The following is a 24425-nucleotide window of genomic DNA, read 5'->3' on the forward strand; positions in this document are numbered from 1 at the left end:
GATAAAACACAGCCTGACTTGGAAAAGGTGCTAAGGAGAGCACCTTAGCAAATGCGCTTCCCATGGATCGACCTGTCCTTCCCTACAATTTCCAAAGTCCCAGGGCTCTGGAACCGCACCACTGATTTCACTGATATGTAGGAAGTTATCCCAGAGACCTCAGGTCACTTTCGATTCATGCTGTGTTACTGTCTTTCAGTATAACTTTTGTTTTTCATGACTGTCTCTAGCTTTAAAAGCAAAGGAATTTAAAAGGTTTATTTCCTATGTATTCTAGAAGCTTTTCAGAGCTCTGAGGGCAGATGTATTTCCTTATTTGTTAGCTGACATACCTTTCCTAGACTGCTTTCCAAGTGCATATTACACACTGGCTGATGCAAAGCACTATCTCTGCAGAGAGTACTTGAATTTGAACACATGAAATGCTCAGTTCTAAAGCCAACAGGCAAAACCCACGCAAACCAGTTTGAAAGGATATAAATTTTATATTGAGAAAATGTGCAAATATATATGCACATGAATACATATATATCTATGAGCACTTTTTGTTGGCAGTTCTGGGGTTTGAACTCAGGGCCTCGCACTTGCTAGGCAGGCACTCTATTGCTTGAGCCACACCCACAGCCCTTGTTTGGTTATTTTTGAGATAGGTCTTGCTTTATGCCTATGTCACAATCCTATTTATGTGTCCTGCCACAGTGGGATGACCGGTACATGCCACTACACCCAGTCACTGACTGAGATGGGGTCTCATGAGCTTTTCACCTAAGCTGGCCATAAACCCAATCCTCTTAATCTCTGCCTCCCAAGTAGCTAGAATTAAAGGCATGAGTCACTATGTCTGGCAAGAAAAGTTTCTCTCTTTTTCCTTACCCTTTTCCCTCTTTTCCTCCTCACCCCCTCTCTCTTGAACTCGGCTTCACTCTTCACTTTTGCTTGACTGGCCCTCTATCAGCTCTTTTTAAAATTTAAATTAAAAAATGATTTCATACCTTTTGAAGGGTTATCCTAATGCAAAACCTCTCTTTAAATAGTAATTTATAAATCTGTACATTACAGTTGTGTTCTAAAAAGGCAAATACAAACATGTGAGCATTCATCTTACATTTTCCATAGTGAACTCTATTTGATAAAACATTCAAGTCTGGATATTTTAAAACAAGCTAGAATAAGTTTTACCTTAATTCTGATTAAAGAATGTGTAATTTTTATTCAAGAAATATGTATTAAAAAGTAAAATTCCCATGCTCTAAAGTCTGAGTGTCAGTTTTGCTCACTGCCCCTCCACTTGGGAATGGACCCTGGGCCAGCCACGCTGGGGTAAGACAGGACCTGTAGGTCACTATGGACAGGCTCTGCACACATGGGCAAAGTTGGAACGTGGAGGAGACAGCAAACAGGGAGCCAGGACAGGCAATGGGGGCTGTCAGCGTACCTGTCCCCATCCTAACCTCCCGTGGGAACATGGACACACCATGTTGCTCTCCTCCCAGGTCCCAAATGCATGGGCAGCTCAGTGCTGTTCTTCCTGATGTCAGTCCCGAGCAGACCTGAGCCTCAGTGAGGAGCCCTCAGGGGCTGAGAGAGAAGTTAGGCTCTGGACTTCAGGTGACCTAGTGTTTGAACCCCCTTTACTTCCAAATTGCCCTTTCTCCCTGTTTGTTGTGCTACACCTAGTCACCTGGTCAGGGCTGTCTCATTCTGTCACTAAGGAGTGACTGAAATATCTAAGTAGCTAGAAAAATGGAAGTACAATCACGCAGTGGTATTAGGTATCAAGGTAAGAAAATTCCATGAATCCCACCTGGTGATCCAAATATATGGTGTTCCTTTGAAGATGATGAGAAAGAATTTCAGTCTAGTAGGCACAAGCAAGGAGAAAGGGACAGAGAAAGAGGGCGCAGAATTCATGAGAAGGTCAGTTTTGAAGTAAGAAAAACAAGGGAGTCTGTTACATTCTATGACATCACAATACACAACTTTCATATGCATGATCCCATGAATGGTACATGACACATTGAAGTAGTAGAAAATGAGACTCAGTTTTGTAAGGAATTAAGTAGACAGACATACACACATTGAATTACTAAGTAGAAAAACTCTTCAAACGGCTGCAGGGGACTGAATGTTAGACACTGTACATGCTCATACTTTCCTGCCATATAATATTCCTTCTTTCTGTAAGATGCTTTAAACATAACCAAAGGCTATTAAACCATTTGAGAAATATTTATGTGCTCGTTTTTCTCATCAAGAACAAAATACTTTTGGGATTAATCTTTGGGATTTAAAGAGGGCTGCATCATTACAGTTACACTGAATTTTCAACTTACTACTTTACTGGAAATCACAGGCCCCTCAGTGTGTTCTGCCAGCCATGGAAGTCATGGTATTCAGGGAATCCCAGCCTCTGTGTACAGCCACCATCTGGCAGTGAGCAGGTGGATAAAAGACTCTACCTGTTTCCTCAACATACAGACAAGCAGGGCTCTCAAAGGGATGCCTGTCCCTTGCTGCTGAGATGGGCCAGGCTCACGCTCAATGCAGTGACATGGACACACTGACTGATGAGTGACAGACACGTGCCGCACGCTGACCTGCGGGCTGCGGGCCTCCAGCTTGAGCTGCGTGAGCTGGGCCAGCGTGTGCTCCCGGGCGCTGTTCAGCTCGGCTTGCTGCCGCCTCAGCTGAATCAGCAGCAGCGTGAGCTCCTCCGGCTGGGACAATTTAAGAATCCAAACAGTGGAAAAGAGATTAATTGTTGTCCTAAGTGACAGACAGTAAACAAGATTTCCTCTGAGGGCTGGCATGGCGCCTAGGCCCTACGACAGTCCTACATAAGCACAGGTATCTAGAGAGACAGAAGGACAGGGTTACTGCACAGACAACACAACAGCAGCCATCTTCTCAGAACTCGAGAGAGCATTCCAGTGCCAGTGTACAAACACGGAAGTTTGAGAGTGTGTTACAGGATACTAAAAGTCACACCTAAGACTTCCAGGAATGGAACAATACCTGCATGTCCAATACTCTAAAGAAAAGAAGGCAAATAAAAAGATTTGAGGTTCATGTGAAACTTGGATGATATTTTCATCTTACCAAATTCAGTACCTGGGGGCTGTGAATTACTTCCCAGTTACGTTTTGTAATGCAATGCAGCATTAGAGTTTTCACAGCAGTTGTATGAGTCAAACACTGACTTTTTTTTTTTGGTGGTACTGGGGTTTGAACTCAGGGCCTCACTCATGCTAAGCAGTTGCTCCACCACTCCAGCCACTGCACCAGTGCGGTTTTCTATTTTAAGAAAAAAAGACATTTCCCTGGGTGCACAAGCCCTGCTTGGACACCGGGGAAAGCAGAGAGCCTGTTGCTTCCTCACTGGTTACTGTGAGCCCTAAGGAGAATATTGTCGGTGACGGCTGAAATTTCTTAAGACTGACCATGGGAGGGTCAAAGGTCCAAGGTCAGCCTAGGCTATATGGAAGTTCCAGGCCCACTGAGCTATCGAGACCCTATCTCACAATAAAACGAACAAGCAATAGCTGCTTGCTAGACTTGCTCCAGTAATGTGGTATACCAATTTTGTTGTTTCCCTTCCCCTGCAGTGCTGGGGATGGAACCCAGGGCCTCACCATGCTAGGCAAGCACTCTACCACTGAGCTACACCCCTGGCCCCTGGTTTCTGGAGTTGTGGTTTCACTATGCTGTCATGAGTTCACTCTGAGCTCACTAAGTGGCCCCAGCTGGCCATGAACTTGAGATGCCAGCGATGGGTTTGGTAGTTGTGCTGCCAATAGAATATTCTCTGGTGTTCCTCTGAGCTTGCCTGTGATTAGAAGCTGCAGGTGAAGGAGAGGAGCTGCTTCCTGACCCAGTGTCCTCATAAGCCCTGGGCCAGGCTGCCCGTGGCTTTGGGCTTTGCATCGTGTCCGTCGCTCTCCTCTGTGCTGCTCACCTGCTCTTGCTCCTTGTTTTCTACACCACGGGTTTTTTTTTCTTAAACACACAGAACCCATTTTTAACTGATATTTGAAATCATGTTAAAAATTGTTGCCTTGAGACAGGGAAAGCATCAGGAGCAGAGAGCCACAGCCACTGCTGGGTCCCACAGATAGAAGTGGGCATCGGCAGAGGAGCAAGGCAGTGACCCTTCACACTCAGTGGCCGAATGCTTAGTGCATGGGACTTCAGAAGAAAAGCCCTAAGTGAGCAAGAGCGGCACCTTGGGGCCCGGGGACAGCACGTCCCGCACTCTGCCAGGGGTATGGCAGGTGAAGGCAGGGATTTTGAAATGCTAACATACAGAGTGGTATCTGACAGAAAACCCAAAAGAAACCCTGAAATTCTGGTTATTTGTACAGCTGAAAAGAGGGAGAGCTTTTCAGAAGAACGAAAGGTGACAGGAAGTTTGTTACACATCTGAGTTTTGAGGCCAAAGAAAAAGGCCCATTTGAGAGGAAAACAGATGGCCGTGGTGAACCAGGTTTACCTGAGATGTCCACTAAGGGGAGCAGAGCAGAAGAGCAAATAGGCACGCTGTGTCAGATCAACAATGTAACATTTAAAGGATTTACAATCTTTACATGTGCAAGTGCTTTAAAACAAGGGACTATTTCCTTGTACCTAACTATGCAAAAGATGAAATAAGACAATGTTTATTAAAAAATGAGATAAATTTGTTTTGATTGTTGTAGAAGGGAATTCTGAGTAATGAGCAACTGTGTAGGTGCTAAAATTATATCTTCACAGAAATTGAGACTATCTATTGATATTAAAGCCGATTCTCTGATAAGAGTGCTATTGAAATAAGTCGAGGTGGCCGGGTGTGGTGGCTCACCCTTGTAATCCTAGCTACTCAGGAGGTAGAGATCAGGAGGATCATGGTTGGAGGCCAGCCTGGGTAAAAACACATGAGACCCTATCTGAAAAATAAGTAAAGCAAAAGGGGCTGGGGGTGTGGCTCAAGCGGTGGAGCACTGGGCTTACATATCTGAGGTGCTGAGTTCAAATCCCAGTACAGACACATTAAATAAATAAATAAACTGAAGTGATGAAAAGCCATCTTTTCTCTTTGATTTGAAGACAATAGTACCCTGGTAATAAAAATCTTTCCAATATGTGTCTAATACTGACAAGAAATGGTAACAGTAAAACTGGCTTTGGCCAAGCACTTTTTTTTTTCTTGATCCTTCCACCTCAGCCTTCCAAGTGCTGGAACTATAGGCATGTATCACCACACCCAGACCCGGCTGAGTATTTGTACAGTTTTTCTTCCTCTGCATAAGAACATAAATCAGTTTCTTTTGGCTCTAAGGTAGGTAATTACATAAAAATTCATAGGAAAGCCAGGTGTGTGGGTGCATGCCTGTCATCCCAGCATTCAGGAGGTTGAGGCAGGAGGATCAAAAGTCTGAGGTCAGCCTAGGCTACATAACAAGTTCCAGGCCAGCCAGGCTACACGGTGAGACCCTGTCTCAAAATAAAAACAAACAAAATTCATAGGGAAGACTTCTTAGTAGGCCTGTAGAATGGTGACAAATGGCTGCTTGCTGGACCTGTTCCACCACTCACTCCAACTTCTTGCTCCCCTGGACCACCCCCAGTGCGGGGGATGGAGTCCCAGCCTCACGCATGCTGGGCAAGTGCTCTGCCCCTGAGCAGCATCCCTAGCCCTTGGGTTTTTGAGACAGGGTCTCCAGTGTGGCCAGGGCCATCTGGCCTTGAACTTGCGATCCTCTGCCCTTTGCCTCCCAAGTGCTGGAATTCCTGGCGTCTGATAAACTTTAAAACATAATCCTTAGGTAGATGTTTGGAGAAAGGATCTGCTGAGACACTGACATGGCTGGATGATTCTGAATTCTTCTGATGCAGAATCTCTGGCACAGAAGCACTCATGTTTTTTCTTTGGGAGACAGACACCTCTAAAAATTCAACCTAAAGACGAGGAAGGATGTGTGCCTTCCTGGGCAGCACATAAATAAAACATGACACAGAAAATAAAGATACCACACTCACCGTTTTGCCTTGGAGGCTCTGGGGACTAATCGACTGTAAAGTTAGGCCGGCTGGCATTGACCTTCTGTCAGGCACATAGACATGCTAGGAAGATACGAGCACAGTTTCATTGTGAGGTGAATGCCAGGAACAGAAACATTACAAAACACCAAGTTAAAACTGCCAACTGTGCTCATGAAGATGACAGTAATGTTCTTCTCCGGCTGAAGTTCAGATGCTGATGGACTGGGGAATGCTGTGTAGACCGTGCGGGCCATGACCCAGGGATCACTGGACCCCCTTTATACTCTGCTTTTCCCGCAGTACAGGGATTTGAACTCAGGGCCTCACTCTAGTTAGGCAAGCACTCTACCATTTGCATCATGCCCCAGCGCTTTACTATTTTGAGTTAATTTTTGGATAGGGTGTCACATTTTTGACCCACCAGTCTCAGATAGTGATCCTCCTAGCTATGCATCCCTTAGCTGGGATGGCAGGTGCACACCACCCAGTCCAGCTTACTGGTCGAGGTGGGGTCTGGCTAACATTTTGCTGGCCTGGAACCACAATCCTCCCAATCTCAGCCTCCTGAGTAGCTGGGATTACAGAGGTGAGCCACTATGTGTGCCTTCCCCCTTTACTGTCACAGCAAGAAAACTTAGTGACAAGAGTGGCACTGTTTGACAGTTTTACACATCTTAATCTGGCTAGATTCTTGTATCTGCTTCTACATTCAGTCTGCTATGATAATCCTTAGTAAACGTATGTGAAGAAAATCTGATACCTATAGTTGGAAAAAGAAGAACTTAAAGGTTTTTTTTTTTGATGATTGTATTATCTTTGATATGGTATTAAAGCTAAAAAAAGTGGCACTTTCTTAGTTTGGTTGCAAAGTGGTATCTGAGCCCACACCAGTGAGCATTTGATATTTAACTGGTCTGTTAGCACTTTTTCTTTCATTCTTTTTTTTGTTGTACTGGGGTTTGAACTCAGGGCCTTGCACTACCACTTGAGCCATGCCTCCAACCCTACTAGCCTTTTAAACCTCAGTTTCAAACAGTGGCATTATGGAGTCCTGGTTCAGTGATATTCAAGTTCCCAATGGTGACACATTTCAGGATGCAACAGCAAAAATCAAATTTCCAGGCTTGAGGGCTCTAGGAAGCCATGAAGCTCAGAGTGGCAGATACTTGATTTCCAAAATTCTCGTTTTTGGGAATAGGGTCCCACTTTATGCCCAGGCCAGACTGGACTGTGATGCACCTGTTTTAAACTTTCCGCCATCGCTGGGATGACAGGCGTGCAAGATCAAGCGTGCTTTTCTGTGGAGATGGGGTTTTGCAAACTGTTTTTGTTCAGGCTGGCCTGGAATCACAATCTCAGCCTCCCACCATTGCTGGGATGATGGGTGCATGCCATGAGCCCAGCTGTTGGTTGAGATGGGGTCTTGTGAACTTCCTGCCCTGGCCAGCCTTGACCAGGATCCTTCAGCTTTTAGCCACCTGAGTATCTGGGATCATGAGCCACCAGGGCACAGCTTCACCAAGGAATTCTTAAGTGAACCTGCTACTGTACTGGCCTTTGTGCTCCAGTGTGTGCTAGGGAAGTGTACATGACCTCTACAATGGGTTACAGCTACCGTCTTGACTTATGAAAGGGCACTGCTTTGGCAGCGTTAGCACAAATGCTAATAAGATGAATAATGCCTCATTATTACAAAAATAGTTCTGAGTCTACAGACACCTGGACTCCCTCCCCGAGGGCTCATGGACCGCACTTATAGACCTACTGATGTAGATCAAGGGAGATGAATGCAAACTCTGTCAGTACTGGAGGCCTCCTGAGAAGAGCAGTCGTATTGAGTTGCCTGGGGAACTGGGCGCTAGGACACACTTGTCTCCTACAAGTTGACGTGCTGGCTGAGCATATGAAAACATCCAAAATCATGAGAATATATGCAACTTCTCCACTGTATATAACACAGAGTTGTAATAGATCAGATTTTTCTTACGTGCTATTGCTATTTTCATTAATCGCGATTTGGCCTGTGGCTATACAAAGTGACAAAATCCTCGTTACAATGGCAGTTGAAGTGAGCCCCTTTCCCCCTTTCTTCCTGCCTCTCTCTTTTCTCTTCTTCTTCTTCTTTTCTCCCCCTGACATTTTTAGGAGCTGGGATCTGTCTACTTATTCCAGGCTGGTTCCAACTTATGACCCTTTGCCTCAGCCCCGAATCCTGCTCAAAGGGAGTCTTTCTTCTTCTCTGTTTAATTTTCTGGTGATGCTAGGGGTTGAACAGCGCCTCACACCTGGCACTCCAGCACTTGAGCCACACCCCAGTGCTTTTGCTTTCACTTTGTTTTTCAGGGTACGGTCTGTGCTTTTGCCTGGGCTGGACTTGCACTGTGATCTTCCTCTCTCTCCTTCCTGAGTAGCTGGTATTACAGGTGAGAAACACAGATTCAGCCTAAAACTGAGCTAAAGCTTTCTTCAAAAGAAAGTCCCTGATTGATTTATTAATTTCTAACAAATGCTTACCTATGGAAATATGAAGTAAACACTTGGTGCAATAATACACCTGAATGATTTATGCTGTCAAAGATAAGAAGGCACATTTTACAATGGTGTAAAGCAAGAAATTCTTTAGGGTTAGAAAGAGATAACATTCCTTTTCTTTTCTTTTAGTGCAGACATTAAAGCGCTGGGTATAAACAGGCCAGATGATAAAGAACCACTTTAATGTTATGCAAAACTGACCCAAAGCACTAAATTCACCTTAAATAATCTACAAAGTAATCAACTAAAGGCACAAATTAAAACGTCATCTATGGAGCTGGGGATATAGCTCAGGAACAAGAGTGCTTGTCCAAACATGTGTGAGAGCCTAGGTTTGTATCTGTATCTTAAATTTTAAGGGTACATATACCATCAAGCATTGTTAGACTCTCTATTGAATTGGCTACATGAGGAAATCTCAATATACCACATAGGCAGCTAGTTACAAGATGAAGTTAATACTTTTAGTAAGAAACAAGATGAAGTCAGGTGAGGTAGCTTATGCTGAAGAAGGAGGATCATGAGTTGAGGCCAGCCTGGGCTACACAGTGAGACTGTGTCTCAAAAGAAAAAGAAAAAAACAGAAAAACAAACAAACAGAAACAACAGATAAGCTTGCAGGTGTGCCACAACTGGCAAGTGTGCAGAGCCAGGAAGAGTGGACTGGGAAGAGCCAATGACAACACATGTGGTCATAAGCTATTTATATGCTGAGGTGCTTTGAAGGTGATCAGGAGAGTGCAGAACGCCTCTGAATAGAGAATTTTAAACCTGTTGAAATCACTGTAAGAAGGGGACTGAGGTAGAAAGGAGAAAACTAGAAATGAACCAATTTGGTTATAATACATGAGAATGTCACAATGAAACACCCTGTATAATTATCTTAAACGAATAAAAATGTCATTTTTTTTTTTCTTTTACAAAAACAGAGAACAGAAAGGCAAATCAGGTCCTGCCTGGGGACTGGTAAAAGTGGGAGGGGAGGACACAAGGAAAAGGTGTAGGAGGGTGAATATGGTAGAAATATTATGTATTCGTGTATGAAAATGGAAAAATAGGTCCTGCTGAAACTATTCCAGGAATGGGGAGAAGGGAGGATAAAGGAGAATGACAGAGTGGGTGAATTCAACTATGATATATTGTAAAAACTTTTGTAAATGTCACAATGTACCCCCAGTACAACAATAATTAAAAAAAAAAAAGAAAAAGAACTTTTCTCTAGGCACAGGTAGCTCATTCCTGCAATCCTTGCTACTTGAGGGGTTGACGTCGGGAGGACTGCGGTTCAATGCCAGCCTGGACAAATAATTCCTGAGACCTCATCTCCAAGAAGTTACCTAGAGCAAAATGGACTGGAGGTGTGGCTCAAGCATTACAGCACCTACTTTGCAAGCTCAAAGCCCTGAGTTCAAACCCCAGTCCCACCAAAAAAAAAAAAAAAAAAAAAAAGGCTTGCTTCACTTCCTCTTCCACCTCCTGCCTTCCACCTCCTCTTCACTTCCACCTCCTGCCTCTCACCATTTTGGAAAGGAAACGTGACCTCTATCAAGTAGCGAGTTGAACAAACGAGCAGACATGGCTTACCTTAGGCTGGGGCACCCTGTGCCTGCGGTCTATGGTCACATCCCCTCTCTGAATTGGCGAGGATACTTCTGGTCTGTATGTTCGCTGAGGGGAGAATCCCTGGAAGGCAGCCATGGACCCATGGGACGGGGATGTAGGTATAGGGTACATCGTCTGCTCAGACACGTTAACCATGGCCTTGGGGCTGTGTCGAGGGAGCGTGCTCTGTTTGTTGTAGAACTGGCGCTGCTGCCACTCGTACAGCTGCCACATGGTGTCATCTCTCATGGACCGCCGCTTCTCCTCCGGCCCGGGCCCCCCCGTCTTGTCGTGGCTGGAAGGGTTGGCCCCACAGATGCTTTCAGGCCTGGTCTTGCTGTTTCTCGGGAGTGTTCTGTAACCTTCAGGGTAGCGGGCCACCATCTGGGCTCTGTGGCTTGGCATATTTCTTGGTAATGTTTGGTAAGCAATTACTCTAAAGTAAAGAAATGGAAATGTAAAAATGAAGGAGAGCGTTGATCCCCAAATTTCAAACCTCAGAACAGTTCTTTAATTCTGGAAGTAAAATATACATCAGGACACGTATTTTAAAGGATCGAAATACTGGAATGGGGCCATAGCTCAGAGGCAGAGCACCTGTTTATGTGAGCAGGGCCCTGGGTTCCATTCCCAGTGCCCCTCCTCCTCCCATGCAGGCACACACAAATACACAAACAAAAACCAAAATACTATAAAAGTATATTCATAGACCTAAACATTTTTATGAAATTCTATTTGATGAATACATTATATAAACAACACCTATGACAATTACATAAGACTATTCCATAATATTTAGTTCCTAAATTAAACATTATTTAACAATAATCAATATTATCATTAAATAATAATTTAGTTCCTAAAATAAAAAGAACAGGATTAGGCCTAGGGTGGAGGCATGCTTCAAGTGGTACAGTGCTGGCCTAGCAAGCTCGAAGCCCTGAATTCAAACTCTAGTATCACCAAAAAAAAAAAAAAGGACAAGTATTCATCTTATGCTGTCATCTCCACGGGAAAAAATTCATATTATTTATTTTTTTGTAGTACTGGGGTTTGAACTCAGGGCCTGCACCATGAGCCATTCCACCAGCCCTTTTTTTTGTGTGTGTGAAGGGTTTCAAGATCGTCTGTGAACTATTTGCCCAGGCTGGCTTTGAACCTTGATCGTCCTGATCTCTGCCTCCTGTGTAGTTAGGATTTCAGGCGTGAGCCACTGGCACCTGGCATAAATTTGTATCTTCATGTCAGATTTAACACCATCCAATAAACAAATAGAAGGGGGTCTGGGGACCCCCATGCAGCCAGGTTTCCTGAGCACTGTCTCCTAATTAGGCTTTGGAGTCTGGGCCTGCACAAGTGCAGTCATAACCACCCCTTACCGAGCATGAAAATGTTAGGGGTCTTGGTGACTGCAGGAACCACAAGGGGAGAAACCAGGTGTGCAGGTTACCTGACTTTACTCTTAATGACCTGAATCTTCGCCTAACAACGTGGACGCAGACATCTCTTGCCACAAGAAGAGTTGTCACCAGCCACAATGCACAAGTATCAACTATTAAAGTATAAAAGGTTACACGGTGATCAGGTATAATGAATTGTGTGCCTCCTGGTTAGGAGGCGTGTTAGGAATAATCCCTCTGCGCAATTAATTCCCATTGAATGTAAAACTATGCTACTTTTATACTAAAAAAACTCTCACTTCTGTTCCACACACCTTCCTTCTATGGGTTTACACACCCATAAAGGGAATACGGCTGTGACAAACAGCAATGCAGGGGGAAAGCATGTGATAAAAGTCAGAACAAAGTTTGATTACTGCTTTCCTACTGAGCACTTAGACCTGAGATGAGTTATCTTCTGGGGCTTTCGGAATGTTGGGGCCGTGGTGGCCAGGGGCACAGAGACCCACAGATGACATCATTTTAATGCTTAGGGTCTTACAGTATGTGACCTACCTAGACCTCAAATGCACCACCTGCTTCCTAAAGTGGTCCTCTTCACTATGCCCGAGGCCTCCTCCTTTTGTATTTAGTGAAAAAACAAGATAATCCTTTCTTTTTAAATTTTGCCACAGGTAAGACCATTTTTTAGGGGGAAAAAAAGCAAACCATTCACCTATCAGAATGACTTAACGAAAAATAAAAAGACACAAACAAAACCCTAGGAAGAACACTTAGGAAGAATGCTCGGGAGCCCTCGTAAGCTTCCAAAGTCTAGCTGAATGGCCAACCAAAGCTTTTTGGGATTTGCTTTCTCATTCAGAAGATGATTTTATCACAAATCCCATCCCTTACTTTATATTCAAAACCATTTCTGATCCTTCAACCATCTTTCCTAAGTGATGTCTTCCATCTGTTATTCACATTTTCAATGTTCTACTCAAAAACAGGCTCATGCAAAACTGAACAAAATGCTCCCAGGGAAGACCCCTACCTTGGGGACACCCGTCTGATGACAATCAAGATGGAATAAGTCAGAAAGTTACCAACACCCTTCTAAACCACCACAAAGCATTCAATACTTAAGGCCTTTCCTGTCTTCATAATTCCAATTTTTCCTTCTCCATCTCCCTCCCTATCCTTTCCTTCTCTGATAATAGGAAAGCCAAAAAGCGGGAAAAATCCAAAGCTGGCAACCCCGTGGCTGTCTCTTTAGGAGGATGTCAGCCAGTGGTTTAGCCATAATTTCCTAATTTCTGAGTACTGAACCGTATCAGGGAAAATATTCACAGGAAAGATGACACACACTGTCAGTCTAAAACACACCAAACACTGCCTGTGAGCTGTGCACAGACTGCAGTTCAGAAACTACCTTGCCATGCTCGCACTGCGTGGACACATGTGATAAACTTAACCTGTTCACCCATGATACAGTCGTTAGTAGCCACTTTCTAGTTAGCTTGGCTAAATAATAACCAGAAAGTTTTAAAGGTTCTTCTGCCATTTTTGGAAGCCACTTTTGGGGACTTTTCATTGGCAACTCTGGGGTTTGAACTCAGGGCCTCATACTTGCTAAGCAGGTGCTCTACCACCTGAGCCACTCTGCCAGCACCACTTTTGGGGACCTTCAATAGAAAACTGGGTGATTATCAAGTAAATTCCCAGACACTTTCTAGCATTTGGGGACTTGTTTAAAAAGTACGATTTCCTTCAGCATTTCCCCCTGAAGAAATTCAAATTAAGCCACGTGTGATTCAGTTTTCAGTGCAAGGTCCTTCCCATGGCCAGGGCCACTCAGCAGCAGCAGCTGTCAACACCACGGAACTGGTCCCTGTGAGTCTGCCATGTGGAACAATGCACTAACACCCCACCCCAGCAGGGTGACCCACAAAAAAGCCCCAGGCTTTGTCCACAGACTCCAGGGAAACATTTAACCTGCCTCCCTCCTATCTGGACTTCAATAATAGAGGAAAGCCTTTCACACCATTAAAAAATACACGAAACCATGAAGTAAAATTATGCTCCCTTTTACCAAGAAAAGTACCACAACTGCTTCTCATGACGAAGTTTATTTAGTAATGCACTTGATCTTTTCCAAAGACCCAAAGTGCACTCAGCCATCTCAAGAGCACCAAATGAACAGCGTTTACAGAAGCTGTAATCACTGTGCACCCGAAGATAAGAGGAGCCCAGAGAAAACCAGGGCTCAAATCACTCCAAACACTTTCTGGGGACTGGGGCGCGCTCAGAAGAATGGTTCTCAGACAGGCCTGATGAAGACTAGTCCTCTGCATCAAAGGATCCTGAAAGCTAAAAGTAAAAGCCTCATTTCCAATACTTGTTGAATGGCTCTATGTCCTTTTACACTTAGGAAGAATTGTTCCATTCAAGGAGAAGTGATTTTTTTTACTAGCTAGCATTTGTTGCCCTTAACGCAGAGAAACTAAAGCAGATACCTTAAAGCAACTGAGGCCAATAGGAAAAGGCGAACAGGTACTAGAGAAAAGGTTAGATCAAAAAGTATTAACCTAGAAGGTAACACCCACGCACAGGAAATCAATGTGAGTCAATGCCCTGTATAGCTATCCTTATCTCAACCAGCAAAAACCCTTGTTCCTTCCTATTACTGCTTATACTCTCTCTACAACAAAATTAGAGATAAGGGCAAAATAGTTTCTGCTGGGTATTGAGGGGGGGGAGAAGGAGGGGGCGGAGTGGGTGGTAAGGGAGGGGGCGGGGGCAGGGGGGAGAAATGAACCAAGCCTTGTATGCACATATGAATAATAAAAGAAAAAAAAAAGGAGAAGTGATTTTTTTTTGAGGTGAGATTTAAGTTGACTGGAAGAGATCTGAATTGTTGTTGTGTGGAGGTGATGGGTATACCAAGTGTACCCACATACCTGTCATTTCCTGCCTCAGAGCCACCACCTGTTTTCTGGCTAATCAAACTTTCATTATTAATTTATAGTTTCCTGTTAGTAATGGATGAGTCTGTTCATTTTGTCATTTTCTCTTCAACACTTAAGTAATTCAACTTTGTTTCTTTATTCATGTATTAATTAACTCACTTCCTTATGATGATTTTAGCCAATCTGGTAAGTGAAAAATAGTACCCCATTTCTAAAATACACAATTTCCTGATTACTGAGAAATTGGAGGATTTATTCCCATTCCTTTTTTTCTTTTTTAAGAATTGACAAATAGAAGTTACTGATGGTGCACAGCATGATCACTTGTGGAATTGCTAAGTCAAGCTAATTATCATATGCATTACTGTGCACACTTTTTTTGTAGTGAACACTACACTCAGGTTTTAAGTTTCTCTTCGCAATTTTCAAATTTCTGACACATTGCTGTAACTGTCAAAGCCATGACATATGACAGATCTCTCCATGCACACGTCTGGCCCAGCAAACGTCTCACAGCTCTCCCTCGGGGGAGCAGGCCAAGGGTGGGGAAGAAAGCAGGTGAGCCCCACATGACGGGAGCTGGAGCAGAGTTCTGAGGTGGCAGTGCGTGGAGCCAAATGCACGCAGTCCTGAAAGGCACACCCCTGACCACTGCAGGTGTCAGCCACTTAACTGAGCACAATGGAAGAGCATTCCTACACCCATGAATCTCACTATTAAATAAATCAGTCTTCATTCAATTGAAAACATCATTGAAGGGCTAGGGGTAAGGCTCAGGTTCAAACCACAGTACCACCCACCCCCCCAAAAATAATCATTATAAAGTCATTGTTTTCTACTATTCAAAACTTACCACAACTGTCTGTCTTTATATATGCCACGAGCTAGGCAACCACTCTGCCACGAGCTATAGCCCCAGCCTTAAAACTGATTTTTTAAAACGTATAATTTTCTCTTCCAGAGACAGTTACTTTTTCTCCATTTCCTTTGGTCTATGTTTTTGGTATTCTTTGTAAGGTCCCCTTCCTCTAACTCCTTAAATGCTTTTAGTTCTTTCTTTCCTTTATTTATTTATTGTTAAATTGAGACAGTCTTGCTGTATAGCCTGAGTTGCCCTCAACCTCTTCAGCTTCCTGTCTCGGTCTCATGAATGCTGGGATTATAGGTGTGCCTTACTGAACCCAGCTCTTTAGGTTTTTTTCCTCTCCGCAGAATGAATTCATCTACTTTCTTGCTCACTTTTGACTTTATTTATTTATTGGGCTGGGGTTTGGACTCAGGGCTTCACGCTTGAAAAGCAGGCGCTCTACCACTTGGGCCTCCAATCCATTTAGCTCTGGTTGTGTTGGAGATGAGGACTCTCAAACTATTTGCCCAGGCCGTCCTCGAACCACAATCCTGCCAATCTCAGCCTCCCAAGGAGCTAGGATGACAGGTGTGAATCACTGGTGCCCAGCCTACTTTTGTCATATTGGTGATATTCTAAAGTTCAGATCCCTCTTTGTAGACAGGCTCACAGGAACCCTGAACTTAACTTGTCTAGCCACACGTTATTCTCTTCCCGAATCTTCTCTCTGTGGTGAGAGACACCACACACCCTTGCTGCCCAGGGAGAAGGCAGGTGTCTTTCCTGACGTCCCCCAACACTGAGACTGAGCGAGGCTAGGCTCTGATCCAGCACACAGAAGCAGCTGACCAGTCCTGTCAGCGACATCGTGGACACAGCCCATCCTCTCCTTCCACCCTCTCATGTAGCTTCTGACCTTTCTCTGCTTCATTCTCCAGATGTGATGCCACAAGGACCTTTCCTTCCCTTTTCTTGCAGTGCTGAGGATTGAACCTGGGACGCCAGACATGTTTGGCACATGCTCTCCTACTGAGCTATGCCCTCAGCTCCACAGTGACCTTTTGGTTTTGTTTTGAGACAGGCTGGCCTTGAACTTATGGTCCTTGTGCCTCAGCTTGCAGAATGCTCAGATTACAGATGTGCACCACCATACAGGTCATTCTTTATCTCTCAGTTTGTATTTTTCTTCCTCCAGAAAGAATTTAATGAACTCTGAATCTTTGAGATTGCACTGGTTGACACAGAAATGTGTTCTTCCATTCCATCTGGCACACTATCCTGCACTTGCTTATTCAACTGTCTCCACTACTAGACAATTATCTTTGCGAGAGCCTGGAGTAAGTATTTTCCTAGTCTACTTGCTAGCCCCATGACTAGCATATAGTAGACAAATAAATCTATGAAGAAAAAGTCACACAATGAATGGATGCATAGATGAATAAGTTTACTTGATCAAAAGCAAAGCTGGTGACAGCACACTGAGAGATGGAGGAAAAAATACTTATGTCTGACTCCCCTGAGCAACAGACATGGTGATGAAACAATAGCACCTAAGATGCAACTGAAACCATTCTCCCCCACCACAGCATGGAGACCTGGGATTCTAACAAGACACTCACCCCCTGGTTTCCTCTTCATGACCCCGCCCCTTCTGGATTTTAATCCACTGCTCCAGCTGCTGCATGGAATTCGTTCTCTGAATGACCCGCTCTGCCTCCACGTGGAAGGGCCCTGTGTTTGAGTGACTCCCGCCTCTGACATCAGCGAGGCCGACGCTGCCTGCTTTGTTCTCTGAGCTGTTCCCGTTGACTGGTCTGTAGTGTGCTGTCTGGGCTGGGCACGCCGGCCCACTATCATATTCAGATGGCAGAGAATTCAACTTTACACTATTAATTTTTGTTAAAGGCCTGTCTTGACCATCCTTCTGAAATCCGTATTTTTCAGCCTCTAAGGCCTTTTTGTCTTCAATTTTGCTTATTTCCTTGTTTTTCTGGTTGTTCTGGACTTCTGGCTTAATTAGCACTCTGTGGTTGGGAATGTTGTTGGTTTCTTTCGTTGGTGCACTTTCAGATGTAATCTTGTCCACTCTGAAATCAGAGAAGAAAGTCAGAGTAAATCAGATGAAGTAGGCATGTATTATCTCTGACAGTCAATGTAGGAAGATTTGACTTTACACAAACACACAAACAAACCCAGAAAGAGTCAGGAGAAGTCTGCCCCAATCCTCAAAGCCGTGGTGTGAACATCCGCGCACAAGAGCAGCACGCACACATGGAAAGGAGGAGGGAGGTAATTCAAAACTACAGGGCAAGGTGTGTCCTGTACTGGGAAGCTGGGAATGAAGCAAATGTATCTCTCCTCTACAGGTGAGCCACAAAATCCACATGCAAGACCACTATGGCTCCCAGCCATGGTGTCAGCTCATTAAAAGGCAAACTGGAGTCTTACAGTGCTTCAGTTTCCACTCTGGTAAATGGGCACAATAGCAACAATGCCGGAGGGCTACTGTGCTACCTACCAGGTGAGGTAGCCAGTGGAGGCAGAGCCCCGACCCCACTGCTGTTCTGTCTGATCACTCAGTCTTGGACTAGAAAGTGGCATGCCCTGTCCATGCGCCCAGCAGAAGTGCTGGTCAACAGTGTGTTGGGCCACTTGACAGTCGTTACTCACTAGTCCAGGTGCTATATCTATGTCCTTCTCATGCTTCCTGAGCCAGTCACATGCAAGCTCTGACAAGACTGAGCCTCTCAGTATTTGGCCAGGCTTCCACATCTCAAACAGGGCAACAGTCCCATCAGATGCAAGCTGTATGATGTGCCGGGAATCCACACATCCACACACACACACCTACATTCAAGTGCAAAAGAAGGCAGGCAGGTGTCTGTTGGTAGTCTGGAATAGGGTCACTGGGAAAAAGTGAGATGTGCCTGTTTTTCTTATAGCAAAGTTATAGACTACGAATATGTTTAAGTGAGATAGAAACCACAGCTTCCTGATGGGAAACAGGACAAGACACTGGACAGGTCACAGAGGCACTGGAGCTTCACAGGGAGCTTGTGCTAAAGCACACTTACCTTTGCTAAATTCTGCAGGCATAGTTGTTTAACAATGAATATTAAACATTTCAACATTTCTTAAAACTCTAGTCTACCTCAAGCTACTGTTTTAAATTAGAACTGTAACACCTTTTACCCCTTTTTCAATATCAAAAAAGATATACATGACTTCTCAAAACAGAACAAGACTGACTGAGAAAACTATGCTGAGATAACAAATAATGCAAAACTTGGGATCTAATTTCAAAAGATGACACTAAACTATTACAGAAAACATACTGAATGTTAGTGCAGCCACTACGGAAAACAATAAGAAGGTTCCTCAAAAAACTGGAAATAGTTTTGATCCAGCAATCTCACTACTAGGAATATACTTCAAAGAAAATGAGATCAGTAAGTTAAAAGATGTCTGCATTTGCAAGTTTAGTGTAGCACAAGAAACTATTGTTCCCAGTAACCAAGACGTGGAATCAGCCTGGGTGTCTACCAGTGGATGGATGGATACAGAAAATGAGGAATGTGCACACACTAGAATATTATCCAGCCATGAAATGTTCTGCAATTCTGTCACGTGTAGCAACATGGATGGAACTGCAGATCTTTATGATAAATGAGTTAAGGCGGGCACAGAAAGACTTGTATTTGGAATCCCAAATAGAACAGAATGGGGGTTTGAGGGCCCGGGCAGGGTGTGCGGAAAGGATAGGATGGATGATGGGCTGAGGGATGTAGGTGGACGGGAGGAGAAACTGTACTGCTCTGCAGCACAGCATGACTGCAGCGAGCTTTTTCTCACTCCTGTTACTACCAAACCTAACTGGTGTAACTGGGAGCAATGGGAGATGCAGAAAGGACAAACAATAGAGGACAGACATGCAGAAAGTTGGGGCCAGGTAGGCTGGGCAGTTGGATGGAGATGCACAACAGCCTCGTTGCTTCTTTTCTCTGTAATTCTCTTCATTTACTTTGCTTCTTTTCTCTATCTTTACTCCTTAAAGCTTTGCTTCTAAAGTCTTCTTTTCTGTTCTTGAAAGTCTCTTTCCTTAGACTCACTCTGTCCCATGTTTTCTCTTAGCTTTTCTTTAGCATAATCTCTCTTAAAGCCTTTGCCCCAGACTTGCACTGTCCCACGTTCTCTTTAGCTTAGCTTTTCTAAAGCCCACGTATAAAGTTCTCAGGGCTGAAAGCTACTCTGGTGGAGACACACAGCAGCCAGCTGCGTCATTCAGCAGCAGCCTCACAAGCAGCCTGCAGGCAGCCAATCAAAACCCATCAAAAAACCTCATCCTCCTTCAGCAAGTCTTTTATATCCAGTGGTAAACAAGGAGGTGGAGCAACAGTTCTCAGGGACAGGTGTGACATTGTAACAAAAACCTGCATTCCTACTTCTCTGAACATAAACAACTTAGGAAAAGCAGCTGCACTGCATCCTCCACTCTTCTGCCGCTGGGGCCGTGCCAAACTCAGCCTGCCAATTATTGGGCACAGCTGTGCTTATGTCAAATTTTCATAGGCTTCTCATAATCCACTCCCCACACAAGACAACTACAGTGGAAAACAGTTAATGGAATATTTCAAAATAACTGGTGGAGGGGATTTTCAGTATTCTCAGCACAAAAAAATGGTAAGTGCTAGGAGTGCCAAGCACCCTAATCTGACCATTATACACTGGACACATACTAAAATGGCACACAGTTCTCCATGGATATGTATAATTATTATACGTCACTTGAACATAAAAATATATGGCTGAGGCTATAGCTCATGAAGTGTTTGCCTAGCATGTGTGAGACCCTAGGCTGCATTCCTAGCAGAGAAAGAACACAGATACACATTCACACACACACACACACACACACACAAAAAGAGGGGCTGGGCATGCTGGGTTATCCCTATAATCCTAGCTACTTGGGAGGCTGAGATTGGCAGGACTGAGGTTCGAGGTCACCCGGTGTAAACAGGTCACGAGACGCCATCTCTAAAACAACCAGAGCAGAATGGACAGGAGGCGTGGCTCAAGCAGTAGAGCACCTGCTTTGCAAGTGCAGAGCCCTGAGCTCAAACCTCAGTACTGCCCCTCCACTCCCCAAAAGAAAGGGGACAAGAAAGATCAAACGTGCATGTTAGAATACTCCCTAGGTAAGATGTGTACCTTATTATCACTGACTGGGAACAAAATTTAATTGACTCACCAATATTTTTTCATATTACAAGAATACACACACACACACACACACACACACACACACACACACAAAAATGTATATCTATTCAACTTCTATTTATGTTGTTTGAGAAACAGATTTCGTCTGACTAGTTCCTCCCTCCCTTCCTTCTCTCTCTCTCTTTTTTTTTTTTTTGAGACAGGCTTTTGCTATGGAGCCCAGGTGGGCCTTGAACTCACCATTCGCCCACCTAAGAGTGCTGGGATTACAGGTGTGCACCACCATGCTGGTGAATAGTTCTAAATATAGTTGAAGATTATTAGCATGATTCATGTTTTCAATCAGGGCAGAGAAAAATCGTTCTTAGACCTGCTTTTACAATACCTATCTACATTATCAAGAAGTCTAAGTACTGGAGTTTTAAAAGAAGGACGGTACAATTCATCAAGAAAGAGATATATTTAGAAATAATCTAAGTGGTTGACAAGCTATTTTCTGAAGATATTCATCATAAAACAATCAGAATGAAGCAGAAAATGTTGAAATGAAAATCTCACAATTTCTTACTGTAATTTATTAAACTCACAGAATGGAAGCATAATATAAAAACACAATTAAATTAACTTCATAAAAATAAACTCTCTTCTAACATTTAGGGTGTTTTAAAAAATACTGCCGGGAAGGAGAAAAATCTTTGTAATTCTAAGGTAACAATGAAAAATGTACTTACCGAAAATTAAAGGTAATTCTGTAAGAAGAAAGAACATTCAGTTTGAACGTTAGGATTCTAGATTCACCTCGGTACACTGACGGGTGAGCATGAGTGACAAGGAACGGTGGAGTAAGAACACGGGGCTGGTGGTGTGGCTCAGGTGGTAGAGCGCCTACCTTGCAAGGGCGAGGCCCTGAGTTCAAAACCAATACTCAAAACAAAACAAAACAAACCCCCAAACAAAAATCCCCACAGGTGGTATCTTAAGCAAAAGGTGTATTAATTGAGTACAGAACATGGATGAATGCTTGCCTTCAGAGGGAAAATGGTTTCATATGACTGTTAAAATGACGCAGACTAGGACAGTGACATGACGCATCGCGAGGTGAGCATGGAGGGATGCTGGTACCTTTTCACGGGCTCCGTGTGCACCAGGGCGGCGTCCAGCATGGCTCTCATCCACAGCTCCATCTCCTGCCCTGTGTCAGTGCAGAAGTAATAAGTCCGCATGTTTGGATGAGCTGCCTGAGTGAAAACGACACCATCATTTCCATCGTGAGAACACGGGCTCTAGAGGAAGAGGAGAGAAGGTAAGCGGGTCCTTACCTAGTCACTGGTACCAAATTTAAAGGAGGAGACGTGCCTTTCTAGAAGATATAGAAGTGATTTTGAAATACATAAACAGTGATATCAGAAATGGTATGATATTAATGATTTTCTTCTAATTTCTCATTTAGCTGTGTATACCCTGAAGTCACAAGTGCTTAGGCACGGTGCAGGACATGAAGCACTGGTGGCATCTGGTCCATCCCTGGTGGCCCTCATCCTCTTCAGCGCCCCAGAGTAATGCACTGGCAATACCAAGTGAAACACCCAAATTCTCTAATCTTCAAAAGGTACCATCTTACTGACACCCATATATGAACATCAACGAATTATAAATGGTTGTAAACGCCATCTTCAAGTTTCAGGGTTTAAGAGGAAGAATGACTATGCAATTGGATGTAGGTCTTTATGTTGGCTTGACCTGCTTTTTGTTTGTTTGTTTGTTTTATTGAGACAGGGCCTCAGCCTCCCAAGTGCTGGGACTGCAGCCATGCACCACACACCTGGTACAGTGTGTTTTTCTTTTCTTTCTGGTGACACTGGGGTTCGAACTCAGAGCCTCACGCTTTCTAGGCAGGCGCTCTAACACATGAGCCACTCTGCCGGTCCTCAATGTGTCTCTTTATCAGAGAAAAAGAAGGAGAAAAGCAGAGAAGATGCTGGTGTGGGACTGGACTGCTACCCATGGCGTGGGCACCGAGCACTCATCTTAAGCCCTGTTCAGACGTGGCAAATATGGGAGCAGGAGGAGCTGTGTGAGACAGGCAGAGTGCTGCGGGCAGAGGAGGGAGTCTTGATTTCCACTTAAGATGCTGGTGCTATTTCCTAGCCGACATTCAAAGACAAGGACAAAGAAACAGGCTAAAGCGAGGTAAAGGGGAGAGTAGCAAACACCAGCCTGCTGGGTACAGAAGGCAAGAGGAAGAAGCGTGGGGCCATAAACTTGACTCCTATCATCTCCAGGGCAAATTAGCTTCTTTTCAGGATAAAGTCAAGAACCATAGTTGTGAAAATGCCGACATAACCAACAGACTTCTCCTGACTAGGTGAGCAGTCACTGCATGGGAGCTGTCAGAAGAAGCAGCTCAAACATGCTATAGGACACAGCCACCACCAAGTGTGGGGCTGGGCAAAAGGGACAAAGACCACCGCCCATCTGCGATCAGTGGAAGGAACACTGTGCTGGAGGCACGAGGATCCAGTGCCAGCCCCAACTCAGACACGAGCAATGCCCCAGTAGAAGTGTTTGCGGGTGACAATGAGGTGCCCGTGGGCTGTGTAGTGCTTGTGCTCAGTCACTGTCCACGGAGTTCCACTTACCATTCTGATAAGCAGTAGCAGCAACGTCAACAACAGTGATAAAGCCACTCCCGGACTCAGGGACACCAGAGGAGAGAATTTGGAACAGCAATTACTACTCTTGTTACAGGTAAAATAAGACAAGTCATTATAGAGAAAATGCACTAATGTACATGTGCAGTCACCTGTAATGCTCTTTCTACTATATTTAAAAAGTCTAAGAATCCAGGCAAAATGTCCAACAAATAGAACAAACTCAATAGCCAATTAATCTGTAAGCAAACAAAAAATTTAAAATAAATGTTAACATTACATGGAGCTATGTGTATACTTTATTGTTTAGTTTATTTTTTGCTGTACTGGAGTTTGAACTCAGGGCCTACACCTTGAGCCACTCCATCAGTCCTTTTTAGTGATGGGTTTTTTTGAGAGAGGGCATTACAAACTATTTGCCCAGGCTGGCTTTGAACCACGATCCTCCTGATCTCTGCCTCCTGAATAGCTAGAATTATATGTGTGAGCCACTGGTGCCCAGCATAAAGTTATTATTTTAACTTATCACTACTAAAATTTGTCATTACACATCAAAATATCTCATTGTTTCTCTAGTGTACCCATGCTGACAGTGTATTTTGATAAGCTTTACTCCTATCTGAAGCTACTTCCCTTTTGTTCTCAGATGTCTGCCTCAGATTTTTCCTTCTCCATGAGGCGATCCACCACTCCACCCCCAATCCATCCCTAAATCCTTCCTCCTCTTGTCTCCACAGTTAATAAGCACTCCTGTTTCAAGTTAGTTGCAATCCTCAGTTACTCTTTAAAAGTGGATAGGAGTTTAAAGGTGAATTAAACATTTCATTTTAAAATAATGATTTATACTATCCTTATTTGGCCCCTTTTCCTTAAAATAAAATTTCTACAATAAGCCCTTTATAGTTCATACAAAAATAAGTGGCCAGGAAAAAAAGGAGGGAAGCAAAATAATGTGACCTCAACCATAATTATAAAGCCAAGAATGTAGCATGGTTTTTAAAAAAAAAAATTTGCCAACTTAGCATCAAAGTGGCCTCTTTCTTGAGAGTGAGCCACAGACCAGCACTGCCCAGAGGAGAGGGTAAGGTGAGTCACCACAGGGGGCCTGGCTTTAATTTCAGGAACCTGGGCAAAGTGTCTGATGGTCATTAATGTACTTACACCTAAGAACAGCTTTTAATTATCCCACACATCCACAAATGTACTC

General features: G+C 44.0%; 1 protein-coding gene across 41 annotated transcripts in view; it reads right to left on the reverse strand.

Moving 5' to 3' along the window:
• Positions 1-24425, reverse strand: part of Plekha5 (pleckstrin homology domain containing A5) — a 201834-nt gene that overhangs the window by 44554 nt on the left and 132855 nt on the right. For 11 of the 41 annotated variants that reach the window (XR_012448816.1, XM_074075939.1, XM_074075940.1 and 8 more), the window contains 8 exons: positions 23207-23270; positions 21690-21850; positions 21299-21316; positions 16967-17434; positions 10135-10588; positions 6016-6099; positions 2598-2717; positions 1805-1858 (listed from right to left, as the gene is read on the reverse strand). Coding sequence is in view for 38 of the 41 variants with exons in the window: in XM_074075939.1 (XP_073932040.1) it covers positions 1805-1858; positions 2598-2717; positions 6016-6099; positions 10135-10588; positions 16967-17434; positions 21299-21316; positions 21690-21850; positions 23207-23270 (1423 nt within the window). In the remaining 3 variants the exon portion in view is untranslated. Of the gene's footprint in view, positions 1-1804; positions 1859-2597; positions 2718-6015; positions 6100-10134; positions 10589-16966; positions 17435-21298; positions 21317-21689; positions 21851-23206; positions 23271-24425 lie in introns of those variants that run through there. The other 30 variants (XM_074075950.1, XM_074075945.1, XM_074075947.1 and 27 more) reach the window with 13 other exon arrangements.

The sequence above is a fragment of the Castor canadensis genome, chromosome 6 (assembly GCF_047511655.1).
Source record: "Castor canadensis chromosome 6, mCasCan1.hap1v2, whole genome shotgun sequence".
NCBI lineage: Eukaryota > Metazoa > Chordata > Mammalia > Rodentia > Castoridae > Castor > Castor canadensis.